Below are 15,420 nucleotides of genomic sequence, written 5' to 3' on the forward strand. Positions count from 1 at the left end.
TTAATAGTTGACATTCAAACTTTAGCATCAACAGTTCAACAGTTAAGCGAGTTAATTCACAAAGTTGATGTTTAAAAGGTATTTTAGGTAAAATAATTTATGAGGTTAAATTACTCTTTATTTTGGTTTTGAGATTATTGTCTTTCGTCAAATATTTTGATAATTTCGTGAAATTTTTTTCTAAAATAAGACCAAACGACAAAAATTACTCTCATATATGTCCAAACAATTAGGAAAACTAATGAAAATGACTTGAAAACTTTGAGTTTTAACAATAAATACAAAATAAAAGGTAAAGTTAATAGTACTATGATTGACTTTTTAGTATAAAAATGTAGTTTTTTGTTAAAATAAACAGTATCGGAAACTTTTCGTTAAAGTTTCAAAAACAATTTGACCAATTGTTTATTAAATTAAAAGCATTTTTGTTATTCTAAACTTTGTTTAAATTACAAAATGATCAAAATAATTAATAATAGACAAATTTAAAAATTACTTTTATCGATTTAAAATCTCAAAAAATTAAAAAAAAAAAAAAAAAAAAAAAGAGTTGTGCCGTTTTTAAGAACTATTTTTCCAAAAATGCCTAATTAAAATGTAAGAGAAAGTAGGCAATTTTATAAAGAAAGACTGAGAAAATACGACAAAAAGTCCAATCGAAAAGGACCGCAACGTCACCATATTGAAGGTCCGCAACGTCACGTCATTAAATTTACTCACCAATCCACAACGTGGGGTGGTGGGTCCCCCCCTGCGTTCCATTCCTTCTGGAGTTACTTCACTCTCCCCACCCTCTCTCTATTCCCCAACCAACCAGACACCGACGCGGGAAAGGCAAATTCCCTCCAAATCCTCCGGCTCCGGATTCCGATCCAAGCAAGGCGATCCTCCATGTCCAAACAGACCTACAGAGTCTGCTTCTGCTTCCAGCGGCGCTTCAAGCTCGCCGTCTCGGAAGCACCGCCGGAGGTCAGGGCCTTTTTCGTTCAGTACTCGGAGAACGGCATCATGACCGCCGATCACTTCCACCGCTTCCTGAAGGAATTCCAGAAGGAGGAGAGCGCCACCAAGGAGTTAGCTCAGGCCCTTATCGAACAGAGCCTCGCCGAGTTCAAACACCTCAACATCTTCCACCGCAAGGTCTTCAATCTCGAAGCATTCTTCAAGTACCTCTTCGGCGACATCAACCCCCCAATCTCTCCAGCTCTCGGGGTACACATCATTTTAACTTTACTTTTAATTTAACAATGGAATTAATTTTTGGTAATTTAGTTGTTTTTGTTTATTTTTTGGTATGATTTATTTTTTTATTTTTTATTTTTTGTTTGTTTGTTTGTAGGTGCACCATGATATGAGTGCGCCATTGTCGCATTATTTCATACACACAGGGCACAACTCTTATCTGACCGGGAACCAGCTGAGCAGTCACTGCAGTGACGTTCCGATTATAGAAGCTCTTCGCAGAGGAGTGAAGGTGATTGAGCTGGATATTTGGCCTAATTCGAACAAAGACGATGTCGATGTGCTTCACGGAGGGTATGGTTACTGTCAAATTTGCAATCTTTTTGCTCTAATTTTGTTACCCATTTGGACAAATATACTAAAACAAGTAACGTATTGGTGGAATATGCCCTAATTTTGTTACCCATTTTGGACAAATTTTCGATCTTTGACCTGTAATTTTGTTACTCATTTCGACAAATATGTTAAATCTAGTAACAGAACAGTGAAACTATGTATGTAGTTCGGTTTTGTGCCGAACTTGAGACGAAAATCGGTTTTGTTTTATTAGGACATTGACGAGACCAGTGAAGCTTATCTTTGTGCTGTAATTTACCTGTTTGGACAAATATGTTAAAAGCTAGTAATGGAATAGTGAATTATATGTACGCTATTAATTTGCGATCTTTGTTCTGTAATTTTGTTACCTAACTGGAGAAATTTGCTATACCTAGTAACGGAATAGTGAAACTATGTAGTTTGATTTTGTACCGAATTGAGACAAAAGTCGGTTTGTTTTGTTATAGGACATTGACTACGCCGGTGGAACTTATCAAGTGTTTGAGGTCTATCAAGGAATATGCCTTTGCTGCCTCTGAATACCCTGTTGTGATTACTTTAGAAGACCACCTTACCCCTGATCTTCAAGCCAAAGTCGCTCAGGTTGGTATTTGCAATCGCGTTATTAGGATTTTAAACTCGAATGGTCTGGTATTTATTGTTTTGTCAACCGTTTTCTAGATGCTCACTGAAACATTTGGGGACGTACTGTTTCATCCTGGCTCGGAGTGTTTGAAAGAATTTCCATCTCCAGCGTCGCTAAAGAAAAGGATTATTATTTCAACCAAGCCGCCTAAGAAATATCCTGAGGCTAAGAATGCTGTGCAAGGAGAAAGTGATCCAAAGAGTGCAAAGACTCCAGCTGATGAGGAAGCGTGGGGTAAAGAAGTTCCGGACGCCAAAGGTGCAACTGTGGCAAATGACAAGGTGTGGGGATTTTTTTAGTGTAACTGCTTTGTTTATTTTATTTAATTTTTAACTTCAGTTGTGTTTTAGCAGGATGAATTGGATAAAGAAGATAGCAATGAGGAGGAAGATATTGATTATGGTGGTTCCAAGTCCGAGCAAAATGTAGCACCTGAATATAAGCATTTAATTGCCATTCATGCTGGGAAACCTAAAGGTGGATTAGCAGAGTGTCTCAAAGTAGATGCAGATAAAGTGCGGCGTATAAGCTTAAGTGAGCAACAGCTCGAGAAGGCAGTAGTAACGTACGGAAAGGAAATTATCAGGTATTTGACTCACATCTTTTATGAACTGTGTTGTTAAGGGATCCTCTTCCCATCTATAACTTGCGCTCACATGCCATTAACTCTTACTAAAATAAGAATGTAGCACCAGTGAGACAATCATATCGTGTCATGTGAGTTCAAGTTTCATTTGAGTACTGGTTAACCTTAAAACAACGCACTTACTGTTCAGTGCTAATTACATTACAATTATTTGATAGACTTTACATTATTGTCCTGGATAGATCTTATTAAGCCGGTGCAGGCGTACCGCCTACCATCACTTCTGTTATGCCTGTAGAGTCATGCATTTAGCCATTTTCTTGTCCAGTACACTAACGTGTATTTAGGAATCATAATGTATACTTGCATCTTGATTATTAGAAGAAAAAACTTTCCACACTGACGACTGGTTTCATATAGGTTTACTCAGAGGAATATTCTGAGGGTGTACCCAAAGGGCATACGTGTGGACTCATCAAATTACAACCCAATGATTGGGTGGTCGTATGGGGCTCAAATGGTTGCATTTAATATGCAGGTATAATTTTTGTGTATTTAAAGGTCTAATTTTCACCAGTTGTGGGATAGGCCAGTTGGCAGGGGGGCAAACTGCCTGCCCCCTTGCACCTGAGTTTGAAATTCCCATCCCCTTAAATTAGAGTAGTTTAGAATATCGTCTTGCCAGAAAGGTCTATTTTTCCATATGGGTAGTGCTTAATTATTATCCATTGTGTTAATTAAGTATTATTTTTGTTTCCTCCCCTTACATGGGAAATGGTTGGCGTTGTCTAGTGGTCCCAATATTGGTTTGAGGGTCAATGGAGGATCACTTAGGTTCTATGGCTTTCGAAATAGAGATAAATAAATGAATAATTTCTTGGCTTACCTCTTGCAAATACTTATAGCGGGTTTCCTTGTGACAGGGATATGGAAGACCATTGTGGGTGATGCAGGGAATGTTTAGAGCCAATGGCAGGTGCGGCTATGTGAAAAAACCGGATTTTCTTTTGAAGAGTGGTCCACAAAATGAGGTGTTTGATCCTAAAAATGGTTTACCAGTGAAAAAAACTTTGAAGGTGAGCACCGTATTGCTAGGCTTCTGACTGTCGTCACTTGTTTTGTCGTAGCTAATGGTTATTCTTTTGTTTTCTAGGTAAAAGTATATATGGGAGAAGGATGGTACTATGATTTCAAGCACACACACTTCGATGCGTATTCTCCTCCGGATTTTTATGCAAGGGTAAGTTGAAGCAGTCTACATCATCGTTATCACTTCTCGTATTTGGGAATGTTTGTGTACATTGTTGTTGTCTCGCGGGTTTTAGCTGTTTCCTTGTGATTTCACCCGTGCATTTTTACCACTCCCGTTTTCCAGTGCTGTTGGTTTTGTCTGCATGCTTTTACTAGCATGTTTCGGGAACTCCCGGATCATGTATACCAAAGAATCGAAAATGTGATATCAACTTTGTGACGTTCAGGTAGGAATTGCTGGAGTTGCTGATGATAGCGTGATGAAAAGGACAAAGGCCCTAGAGGACAATTGGGTTCCGGCCTGGAACGAAGAATTCGAATTCCCATTAACCGTTCCAGAACTAGCTGTGCTCCGCATTGAAGTTCATGAGTACGACATGTCAGAGAAGGACGACTTTGGAGGCCAAACCTGCCTGCCGGTGTCTGAGCTACGAAGAGGGATTCGAGCAGTTCCCTTACACTGCCCCAAGGGAGAGAGGTACAAATCGGTGAAGCTTCTTATGCACTTCGATTTTGTTTGAAAAAAAAACCCGGTTCTCATGTTGTGTCGCCGGAGAAGAAGAGAACACTACAATAATGTAAAGCCTTTTGTTGTATTTGGTTATACGTTATTTAGTCCTGTGTGAGATTTATGTCATACGACGTCGTGTACCTGGAAGTTATGTCATTGTAACAGTTTTAACTTTTTCTTCCTCAATAAAATTTGCAAGCTTTTGCATCATTTAGTATTTTATTTTATTTTATTAGGGCCTCGTGGGCCGGGCCAAATAGTAAATGGACTTTAGCTATTCGCAGGCCCATCAATAATCCGACCAATTTAGAGACTTTCCATGTGCCGACGTGCCGTGGCGCTCAAAATCTCCGAAATCTGCCGCGCTCTGTGAAACAAGGAAAAGATCGACTCTTGGCCCCGAAATTCCCAAAATGCCCTCGAACCACTCGGACTCCGACACCGACTCCGACCAGAGCCAATCCGGCTCCGGACCGGTTCGCCACTCGGATCTCTCCGACTCCATTTTCCGAACCTACTTGGAATTCACAGGAAAATCAACAGCGACCACCGCCGACCTCTCCAAGATCCAATCTTTCCTGACGTCATCGTCCTCCGGCGCTCTGTCATGCCTGATATGCCTGGAGCGGATCCGGCCCGCCGACCCGACCTGGTCCTGCACCTCCGTCTGTTTCTCCGTCTTCCACCTGATCTGCATCCAGAGCTGGGCGCGCCAGGCATCCGATTTGTCCGCCTTGCGGGCCTCCACGCGCCTCCCCATTTCCGCCCAGAAAGCCGCCGAGGTATCAGTCTGGAACTGCCCCAAATGTAGGATAGAGTACCCCCATTCCCAAATCCCCAAGAATTATTACTGCTTCTGTGGAAAGCTCGAGAACCCACCGAGCGATGACCCGTGGGTTCTGCCGCATTCGTGCGGCGAGGTCTGCAATCGGCCGCTGAAGCACGGCTGCGGCCACCATTGCTTGCTTCTTTGCCACCCGGGTCCCTGCCCGTCCTGCCCGAAGCTCGTAGAATCTCGGTGCTTTTGTGGGTCTGTGAAGGACGTCCGGCGATGTGGGTTTAAGCATTTCTCTTGTAACAATGCTTGTAAGAAGGTATTGGCTTGTGGGATCCACCGGTGCTCGGAGATTTGCCACCAGGGGCCCTGCTCGCCGTGCCGGGTGCGGGGAGTGTACCGGTGCCAATGTGGGAAGAAGGAGGAGGAGAAGGAGTGTTGTGAGCGGCTTGATTTTAGGTGTGAGGAGCCGTGCGAGAAGGTGCTTGGCTGTGGGCAGCATAAGTGTACCAAAGGGTGTCATTTGGGGGAGTGCGGGCCGTGCCCGTCCCAGGGCAAGAGGACATGCCCCTGTGGAAAGAGAATGCATGAGGGATTGTCTTGCAAAGCCTCTGTGCCTTTGTGTGGTTCAACTTGTGATAAGATGCTCAGTTGTGGCTACCATAGGTGCCCGGAGAGGTGTCATCGTGGGGAGTGCATTGAGACTTGCAGAACAGTTGTCATCAAGTCGTGCCGGTGTGGGAGCTTGAAAAAGGAGGTATGACGTTTGCTATTTTGCTCAAATTTAGAATCTTTCGATCAAAGAGGGATTGATTCACTTGTTAGCTTATGAGTTCACTAAAAGATAGTGTAATTGGATCTAGAATAGGTTCCTTGCCATCAAGATTTAGCATGCGAAAGGAAGTGCCAGAGACTAAGGGACTGTGGGCGGCATGCTTGTAAGCGCCGGTGCTGTGATGGGGACTGCCCACCGTGCTCAGAGGTTTGTGTTCCTGGTTCAGCTTCTGATTTTAGGTCTATACTGGTAAAATTCTGATTTTAGGTCTATAATCGTTTGTGTTTGTATTGATTTTTGAACTTTTAGATTTGTGGACGAAAGCTACGATGTAGGAACCACAAGTGCCCATCTCCATGCCATCGGTATGTTTCCCTATCCCGTGGCAGATCTGTAGTCACATTAGTTGAGCTGGAACATTCTGTTATTCAATAGTGTGGATATAATATGTATATTATTCAAGAGAAATCTTCAGAGTTAAAGTGATGAACAGTTTTTCTTTTCAAATAGTTTGAAGCTTTAGATGAAAATGAAAAGGTTTTAGTTGCAAATTATGAAGTACAGTTTTGTTCCTGCAGAGGTGCTTGTGCTCCGTGCCCAGTGATGGTGACAATTACATGTGCATGCGGTCAGACACACTTTGAGGTGCAGGTTTTGGCCATTGTAGTTCATCTCTATATACTTGGTGGGATTTAAATTGTCTCGTTAGGATAAACATGTATACTAACAGAGGTGTTGCTTGTGACTGCTGCAAAAGGATTGCAATTTTTGTTCTTTGAGTGAACATCTTCTCTGATATTTTTTTTTAAACTTTCCGGGTTAATATCGTTAGAAAAGCAGACCTGGTTCATAGCATGTTGCACAACAAAAGTTTTCTTATGTTCCTTTGCCAAATTGGTCTGAAGATGTATTTTCCACTTTCCAAATGGATTTTGTATACAGGTTCCTTGCGGTACTGAGATGGATCAAAAGCCTCCCAGATGTCGTAAGCCATGCCCTATTACTCCTTTATGCAGGCATGGACCAAATTCCAAGGTACGGTTGGTTGGTTTGGCCTAGTTTGTCTCAAGGTTTGTGTCAAGGATCTACACTTGAGCTTTATTGGAACATACATGTAGGTTCTTAAAATTATAGCATGACCATTATCATGAATGTGCAGTTAATAGATACCTAGGAGTTAGGACTGTTGTCGAAGTGTAGTTTTAGTAATATCTGATTCTTCCAAAATTTGAGTGTCTTTTAGTTTTGTTATATCCTAATGTTCTTTATTTTTTATTTTATTAGGGACAAGAAAAATGCTACCCCTATTTAACAGTGCCTTGTGTTATGGTAATGACAATTATTTTTGTTCTTTCCCCAGCCACATAAGTGCCATTATGGAGCCTGCCACCCGTGTAGATTACTTTGTGAGGAAGAATACGCATGTGGCCACAAGTGCAAGCTAAGGTTTGCTGGATTTTTTCAATGCATTATTTCAATTTTTAGCTATTCTCTGGAAAATATCTCTAACATACTTCCTTTATACAACTAATTTCAGTAAATTCATTTATTTTAATCTTCAGGTGTCATGGTCCTAAACCTCCTCCGAATCCGGAATTTACGTTGAAACCTAAGAAGAAGAAGTCCTTTCATCATAGTGAATCTACTCCAGGATCTCCATGCCCTCCATGCCCAGAACTTGTTTGGAGGTCATGTGTTGGCCAGCACATTGGAGCAGATAAAATGGTGTGTTTGATACCACAGAATTTCAACTAAAACTACTTGACTTAGTTGTATCAACTTGGCCTCATATTTTCTCCTGAATTCCACTTTTGTTTGTGCCTTGGATCAGATGGTCTGCTCAGATAACACACTATTTTCCTGCGAAAACTTGTGCGGAAATCCTCTACCTTGTGGTAATCACTTTTGCACAAAAACTTGTCACCCCCTCAAGAATCAAACGGTGCCATCAGTCCGGCAAGCAAGAAGTGAGCCTTGTGAGAAGTGTCAACTTCCTTGCAAAAAGGTGTTACTAATTCCTTCATATTAGACTGCTCTGATGATTCTCTTTAGGATCCTCCACCTTCCATGAAAACTGATCTTTACCTCAATTTTAGTAAAATTATTATCTTCGACTTTCTTTTAGTACTTTTGAAACTAAATGTTGCATGATTGCTGAAAATGTGTTCATTCAGGAGAGGGAGCCTGCATGTCCTCATCCTTGCCCCTTGCCATGTCATCCTGGAGACTGCCCTCCTTGCAAGGTGCTTGTAAAGCGATCGTGTCACTGTGGTTCCATGGTTCATGTTTTTGAGTGCATATATTTTAACAGCTTGTCCGAAAAGGAGCAAATGACTGCTCGTTCATGTAAGGGGCCTTGTCACAGGTAATACAAATACATGTTTTCTTTTGTTTGTTCAGTTGTACACCTTAAAATATTATTCCAGTTCTCTCTACTATTTGCTTCCCTTTTGAATTAAGAGAGGATCTTAGTGGTGCTGTTCATTATGCAGAAAGTTGCCGTATTGTACTCATCTGTGCCCAGAGATTTGTCATCCTGGTCAATGTTCCTCACCCGAAAAGTGCTCTAAAAAGGTTATAATTCTTGTATTACCATAAAATATAAGTTTTATTGAAAATTTTCGTGTTTGTTAGCTCAGGGAAAAGAAAGTGAAGTTATTGCATGAATTATCGTTTCACGCAGTCTTTGGCTTTCTGACTTGATTCTATTTTATATGCAAAGGTTACCATCCGTTGTGGATGCCAGAGCTTGAAAAAGGAGTGGTTATGTCACAATGTTCAGGCAGCCTATCGCGATGCTGGTTCTGATCCCAAAGATGCATCTAAGAATCAATTTGGACTTGGACTCATTCCTTGCAATTCCGACTGCAAAAGCAAACAAAAGGTTAATGATTCAGAATTACAGTTGCGTAGACCTAAATCCGTGGAGGTAAGATCTTGAAATTCAAACAGACTTTTGTGATTTGAAACTTGCTGCTGTCATTCTAATGCCATTTTTTGTGTCTTGAAGGTGAAGGAATCAGATTATGATAGGCAAGGACCAAAGCGGAAGAAAAGGCGTGAGCGGGTGCAACAAGTGACACAAACCTCGACACTGCAAGTACGTATTTCCTTGAAAGAAAAAACTGAGCACTTTGAACTGCCTCGTTATTCACTTGCTAACTGTAACTCTTCATTTTCAAACAGAAAATTATTTCCAACGTGAAACGGTGTCTTCTAGTTTTCACCCTCCTGGTGGTTTTAGCTGCTGTATCATACTACGGATACATGGGTCTCCTCCGACTTAATGATTGGATGAATGAAGTTGAAGAGAATCGACAAAGAAGATACCCCCGAATCTAACCAAGGAAAACCTCGATGAAGGTAATACATTATACGCCAATACCCGATTTGAGTGGTCAGCCTACGTTCTCTTTCCTCACGATCAAGAAAATGGCCTCACCAAGTGCTTTCTGCAGAATGTAGCCGGAATTTTGGCCTTGTTTGTACTAATATGAGTCCTTCAAGCCGATAAACTTGACGATCTCAACGACGCTGACATTCAAACAGTAATCGGAGTGATGGCTCATTTTCACAAGCTTGATTTGGTCCTCTGTTGCTTAGGAAATAAGAATTACAAGGAGAAAAATGAACCCTTCTTACAACATGTGGAATGTATGTTGAACCTTTTTTTTAGTCAAATTTGGGCATCGGTTCTTGGATGTTGATTGAATTGGAGCTGTGGCCATTGAATTAAGAATCCGATGCAATGAAACTTCCAGTCCTTATTGGCACTCTAAAACCCTTTATTATGGATGAAAAACTAATGGCGTTGCTCAAACCAATGGAGTTCGATTCTCTCTTCTTCAAATTTCTTTCCCTCTCGTTTTCTCTCACTTTATTTTTTGTCTCTCTATAGAGGAGTCAACATAAAATGCTGACGTGATTTAATCATGAATCTTCAAATAAAAAGGTACTGGAGGAGACCGCGGAAGAGGAGAGAATTAACATCATAAAATATAAAAATAATTTATATTTTATCTAATTATTTTTTTCCTTTTGTATTAATTAAAACAAAAAAAAAATGATGGAAAAGGGGAATGAATTTTCTGGAAATTATCGTGCTCCCTCAGTGGGCCTAATTACTCAATTTTGTTTGAAAGTGTATGTCACCCTCATTAACATAGACGTATTTAGGCACCACCAATCCAACTGCTCCCAACTCCCAACTCCCATGGCCATACACGAGAGAGTTAGTAAATCTTGACTTTTTTCCCGCATCCACTGCTAATCAATCTTTCAAATTTGGTATGCTTTTGAGTGTTATCTTCTAATCATTTGATTGAATAAATGAAAAGAAAGCTAAAGAACATAAACAAGCGGATGAGTGCATAATATGACAACGGAAATGCAAAAATGAATGATGTGTAGGACGAGAGATTTTCAAGTACCTAGTATTTCAGGCTAAATCAGTTAAAATTGTCATACAAAACATTAAACAAATGGATTGAAGGTGCACTTTTTTTTTTCTTCTTAAGTACATCGATATTTTTACACTAAGAGTCCTAGTTCGGTTAAGCCACACAATGGGCAGCCTAATTTGGTATCAAATTTAGCATCTAAGATATTCGAACCTAAGACCTCTCACTTCCAAGTGAAGAAGAGTATTACCAGACCATAGTTCTGAATGACGGATTGAAGATGCACTTACATGAGCATTACGAAGCCAATAAACAAAAGATTGTCAATGACTCCATTCAATTATGTTTGCATCTAATCACTTTCAAATCCCTTTGTCTCATATAGCCTAAATCATGTGGTACTTAAAATTACGTCGTCCAAACACCTCCTAATCACTTTCAAATCCCTTTGTCTCATATAGCCTAAATCCTGTGGTACTTAAAATTACGTCGTCCAAACACCTCCTAATATTATTTATTATCATAAAGATGTTCATGGTTATTTGACGTGACTGGCTGCATTGATAACATATTTATTGCCTACAAAAATAACAGCAGCATGCACATATTAATCAATAAATGTTATGCTTTCATATCAAAGCGTAGAATTTGCTTCTTCGGGTTTTTCTTTAGCTTAGGTTTGTAGAGAGACTTACACTGGAAAAATCATTGTAGTAGTATCTTAAACCAGCAATGCTTTTGACATATTAAAAAGTTAAAACACAAACTCATGCATTGGTGGTTTGCAATGCTGCAATAGTGGCATCTCATATATGAAAAAAAAAAAAAAAAAAAAAAACATGCATTACAAACCCTACACGTGTCGAACATCTAAGAGACACTTGGGCGTATCCAATTTGGCAAGTGTCTCCCCAGTTTGGCAGCCTTGCTAGAATTTCCGAGTCAAACTGGCGGACATGTAAACTGTGATTCAAAGTTACAGGCTCTGGTAATAATATTTTCTAATTTTTCTAATAATATTTGGCGACGCTGCGGGCTCTACTTGTAGCGGCTACTGCTCTCAAGTACAAACCGCAGGCTTTGTAATCTTTGGATCACTTCACAAAAAGCAGAAAAAAAGCACTTTTATAATTTATCATGAGAATCCCTATGGTTTTTTGGGAAGCCAAACTTTTGTGTCACATTCTTTGACTGTCATTTGCCCACTCATATACCAAACAACACTGTCATGCGACTTTGTGTCAACAAGGACACCCACCTAAATGAATTATTCTTTGTTCAATCACATCACAAATATTTAGGTTAGACTATCTGATTAGCTGGCTGATATCGAACATCAACAAATCATTCATATTACAGACACTACTAAACTTATGTGGCAAATAACTGACGGCGTAGCAATATTTGATTGATTCCATTGACGATCTAACCCTAGTTAAATGCATTGGCACACAAAGAAGAAGTAAAATGTAGGAAAGAGAGAAAAGTTAGGCAACACTAGAAAATTGCAAGCAAAGGCTGCATATTTCTAGCTTTTGGCGTTTACAAAATGTTACACTACAGCAAGGTTAGATGGAAACCCCTAAATCTTTAGTCTTTTTACACCCCCAATGGTAAATCTTTTATTTAAATCCATCCAATTTATCCCCAAAAATTTGACAAAAATTGAAGAAATAATTCAACTTTTCTTTTCTAATCTTTCTTTAACGGGAAGGAAGCACATTTTACTACTCTGCTGAGACAATGGAGATTGCACCACTTGAGATGCTGCCAGGGCTTTCATCGCAGAGAGCATACGCCCTCTCCAAGTTCGCCACAATGTCCGCCATAGTCGGCCTATCTTTCCCTTCCAAACTCACACAATGCATTGCTGTATATGCCACCAGCTCAACCGCTTCCGATTCATTCACTTCCGGCGGCCCAACCCTCTTGTCCAAAAGCCTCACCAACTCCCCTTTCATAATCGCCGGCACTGCAAAATCCACCACGCTTATAGGCGTCCCCCCATCCTTCCCATCCTTAAATATTGCCCTCTTCCCCGTCAGAAGCTCCAATAGCACCACGCCGAGTCCATAGACATCACTCTTTGCGGTCAACAAGTTGAGTCCGTAGTACTCCGGATCAATGTAGCCAACGGTCCCTGCCGCATTCGTTGGCCTAAAATCCACCTCTGACTCCGGCCCCATCAACGACAACCCAAAATCAGACACCCTCGCGGTCCAATTCGCGTCAAGCAAGATGTTCGATGACTTTATATCTCGATGAATGATAGGCGGCACGGCATAATTGTGCAGATACTCAATGCCTCTAGAGGCATCCAATGCAACCTTGATCCTCATTTTCCACGAATTTAACAAACTACTGCTTCTCTCCACATTGTTCTTGTCATGCAAGTGATCATAAAGTGCACCGTTTTTCATGTGCTCGTACACCAAAAGCCTCTCGTCCCTCTCTTGGCAATATCCGACAAGCCTCACGAGATGCTTGTGATGAACTCTCGACAAGAACGCAAGTTCCGAATCGAATGCGCTCTCCTTCTCCTGATACTTCTTCATCTTCGAGGCGGTTTCGCCTCTCTTAATCGCAACTTCCCGGCCGTCAGGCAGTTTGCCTCTATATACAACTCCGAAGCTACCGGCGCCAATCTTGTTCTCCATTGAGAAGTCATTGGTGGCAGCCGCGAGCTCGGACAGGGAAAACTCCTCCGCCCTGTCTGCGTGCTTCGAGGATGTTCCGCTCCTCTGCCGCCTCATGATCCTCGAGCCCTGGCGGCGGATGGTGGAGGATCTCGACGGGGGACTATTGTTTGACGTTATCCCATTGCCATTGTTTGAGCTAGCATCTCTAGTAATTGTCGGCTGAACTGAATTGTGAATCTTGTTGTCCCCAAAACAACCGCCGGTCCACAAACAATAAATAACAGTACAAATAACTGCAAAAGCTCCGACACAACCCACAATGGCAAACACCAATAAACCCGTCGTCAATGCCGCGGGCCGCGGCCTTGACGCCAGTGGCGGTGGAGGTGGCTGCGGAGGTGGCGGCGATGGAAATGCTGGTGGTGGCAATGAAATTTGAGGCAAACAGGGCTTGCAAATGTTATCTGTACCAAAACAGAGCCTTTGGGACTGAGGGTAAATTCCACATTCACCGCAGGACGAATTGACACAAGAACCGGGAAGAATTTCGGGCAATTCGAGCTCCTCCCCTGATTTCAAACCGGAGAGATTGGGCCAGCCCGGACCCCAACAAACAATCGAAAAATTCCTGGTGGTTAATCCACAAACGAAATCCGACCCAGAAGCAATTACTTCAAAAGACACCCCATTTGTTTGGTTAATTGCAAATTGGCCTCCTCCTCCCCAACAGATGACAGTTTGATTTGAAGTTCTGATTGCGCAGCTGTGGTTTACTCCGAGGGACAGAGCAGAGAACTCGAAAGGCGAGCCGGAAGGGACGTTCCATTGGCCGGCGCCATTGCTTCCCCGGCAGACTATAAGCCCGGTGGTGTTGATCCCGCACACGTGCGAGCCGCCGGCTGTGATGGTCGCCATTGTCATGTTTCCGAACCCGGTTTGTATTTCTTCCGCCATTGAAGTTGCTCTGCCCCAGCATTGAACCCGGAGGGTGGTTTTGGAAATTCCGCAAGAGAAACCCGACCCCGATGAAATCGAGGAGAATTGGTCCGACCCAGATGGCAATTCGGACACGTCGTCGACCCGCCAGCATTTTATGGTGCCTGTGACGACAGTTCTGGCGCAGATATGGTCGTCGCCGACTGAGAGATTTTCCAACGTAACGGTTCTGTTGAAGTAAAGACGTTTGGATTGGAAGGTGTTGTTTTGTGAGGCGATGTCGTCCCAGCAGAGGAGGCTGTATCCGCCAGAGCGAAGGCCGCAGAGAGAGGTCCGTCCGCCGGAGATGGTGGAGAAGGAGATGTTGGGCTCGACTGCGACGGTTTGTCCGCGGCGGTAGCAGACGATGCGCTGCCGCGGTTGGTCTGACACGACACCGCAGACGGTGCCGGAGGCGGAGATAACGGCAAGGGTGGAGCCGGAACCGAAGGCATGAGCTGGTGGTGGTATAACGACGAAGAGGATGGTGGCGGTGATGATGATGAAGGTGGCGGTGGTAAGGGAGGAGAAGGGTCGTTTCGTCATAGAAAGGAGTGGGGATTGACGGCATGGGTGGTGGGTTGGCGTGCTCTGGTCTGCTTCATTGGAGGAGCTCTTTCGGGGTTTGCAGGCACGCAGACAGACACAGAAGAAGACGCGAGAGAGAGAGATTGAGAGAGAGATCCAAGTAGATTTTGGGGAGTTCAGAAACTGATGAAAGACGATGAGGTTGTTTCACAGCATTTATATATAATTCGTTTCTTTTCTTCTTCTTATTTTTTTCCCTTTTTGGTTGTTACTTTTTCAAAACTGGCTATTTTTCTTAATAAGTCATTTTTAATAATTTTTGAATTTCAAAAACCATCGGATTTTTGGAATTTAAAGTAAATTTTTTTTTAGAATTGGTAAAGTATTTTGTGAAGAGGCCTTTCACATCTCGAAAATGTGTATGGTTATCTTTTGAACCCTTGAGTAATGCTTGAATTCCTTCATAACGAGTTTTGATTCAATTTGCAGATATGAACTTTCTCTGAATTCGATGAAGTGTATTTGGAACAAAATATTTTATCTCAAATTGTCAATGGTGTATATATGGTGAAAAGGAGGAGATAAGGTTTAACGTAGCAAATAAAATAGATTATAAGCAAATTTTGGCAGTTATTTTCAAATATACATACCATTCTACTAGTATATGACAGTTCAACGATTAAAAATTTGTATTTCTATTAAGACAAGGGTGGTAAATTTGTATTTCAGTTGTAGTGATAAATTCTCACATGTGTGCTAAGTAGATTACAGTCT

At 41.8% G+C, this 15,420-nt stretch overlaps 3 protein-coding genes across 6 annotated transcripts; 2 read left to right on the forward strand and 1 right to left on the reverse strand.

Annotated features, from left to right (window-relative positions):
* Window positions 1–751: 751 nt before the first annotated feature.
* On the forward strand, window positions 752–4,761 carry LOC137733664 (phosphoinositide phospholipase C 2-like). Of its 2 annotated transcripts, none has more exons than XM_068472811.1 (9): window positions 752–1,212; window positions 1,340–1,536; window positions 2,028–2,163; window positions 2,242–2,487; window positions 2,557–2,792; window positions 3,213–3,330; window positions 3,716–3,868; window positions 3,946–4,032; window positions 4,271–4,761. In XM_068472811.1, the coding sequence occupies exons 1-9, from the start codon at window positions 892–894 to the stop codon at window positions 4,562–4,564; spliced, it is 1,788 nt and encodes a 595-aa protein (XP_068328912.1). In that variant the 5' UTR covers window positions 752–891; the 3' UTR covers window positions 4,565–4,761. The 2 variants fall into 2 exon arrangements, with proteins under 2 accessions (XP_068328912.1, XP_068328913.1); XM_068472812.1 differs by having other exon boundaries at window positions 2,560–2,792.
* A 114-nt stretch (window positions 4,762–4,875) lies between these two features.
* LOC137734661 (NF-X1-type zinc finger protein NFXL2) lies at window positions 4,876–9,813 on the forward strand. 3 transcript variants are annotated; one of them, XM_068473919.1, is made up of 14 exons: window positions 4,877–6,086; window positions 6,198–6,311; window positions 6,414–6,469; window positions 6,683–6,749; window positions 7,047–7,139; window positions 7,465–7,550; window positions 7,667–7,829; window positions 7,936–8,109; window positions 8,279–8,469; window positions 8,597–8,678; window positions 8,827–9,033; window positions 9,115–9,204; window positions 9,291–9,467; window positions 9,563–9,813. In XM_068473919.1, exons 1-13 carry the CDS (start codon window positions 4,968–4,970, stop codon window positions 9,444–9,446), a joined length of 2,598 nt encoding a protein of 865 aa, XP_068330020.1. In that variant the 5' UTR covers window positions 4,877–4,967; the 3' UTR covers window positions 9,447–9,467; window positions 9,563–9,813. The 3 variants fall into 3 exon arrangements, with proteins under 3 accessions (XP_068330021.1, XP_068330020.1, XP_068330019.1); XM_068473920.1 differs by having other exon boundaries at window positions 4,876–6,086; window positions 8,851–9,033; window positions 9,291–9,813; XM_068473918.1 differs by having other exon boundaries at window positions 9,291–9,813.
* Window positions 9,814–12,100: 2,287 nt separating this feature from the next.
* On the reverse strand, window positions 12,101–14,811 carry LOC137735109 (putative serine/threonine-protein kinase-like protein CCR3). Its single transcript, XM_068474486.1, has one exon. It carries the CDS (start codon window positions 14,662–14,664, stop codon window positions 12,232–12,234), a length of 2,433 nt encoding a protein of 810 aa, XP_068330587.1. The 5' UTR covers window positions 14,665–14,811; the 3' UTR covers window positions 12,101–12,231.
* Window positions 14,812–15,420: the final 609 nt, after the last annotated feature.

This window comes from Pyrus communis, chromosome 5, assembly GCF_963583255.1.
Source record: "Pyrus communis chromosome 5, drPyrComm1.1, whole genome shotgun sequence".
NCBI lineage: Eukaryota > Viridiplantae > Streptophyta > Magnoliopsida > Rosales > Rosaceae > Pyrus > Pyrus communis.

What these genes read in the sequence shown, in the direction of transcription:
- LOC137733664 (XM_068472811.1), top strand. Translation starts at nt 892, where the DNA reads ATGTCCAAACAGACCTACAGAGTCTGCTTCTGCTTCCAGCGGCGCTTC. An exon ending in CAATCTCTCCAGCTCTCGGG is followed by an intron (nt 1,213 to 1,339) that starts GTACACATCATT and finishes GTTTGTTTGTAG; the next exon opens with GTGCACCATGATATGAGTGC. An exon ending in TACGGAAAGGAAATTATCAG is followed by an intron (nt 2,793 to 3,212) that starts GTATTTGACTCA and finishes GGTTTCATATAG; the next exon opens with GTTTACTCAGAGGAATATTC.
- LOC137734661 (XM_068473918.1), top strand. Translation starts at nt 4,968, where the DNA reads ATGCCCTCGAACCACTCGGACTCCGACACCGACTCCGACCAGAGCCAA. An exon ending in GTGGGAGCTTGAAAAAGGAG is followed by an intron (nt 6,087 to 6,197) that starts GTATGACGTTTG and finishes GATCTAGAATAG; the next exon opens with GTTCCTTGCCATCAAGATTT. An exon ending in CCGAAAAGTGCTCTAAAAAG is followed by an intron (nt 8,679 to 8,826) that starts GTTATAATTCTT and finishes TTATATGCAAAG; the next exon opens with GTTACCATCCGTTGTGGATG.
- LOC137735109 (XM_068474486.1), bottom strand. Translation starts at nt 14,664, where the DNA reads ATGACGAAACGACCCTTCTCCTCCCTTACCACCGCCACCTTCATCATC.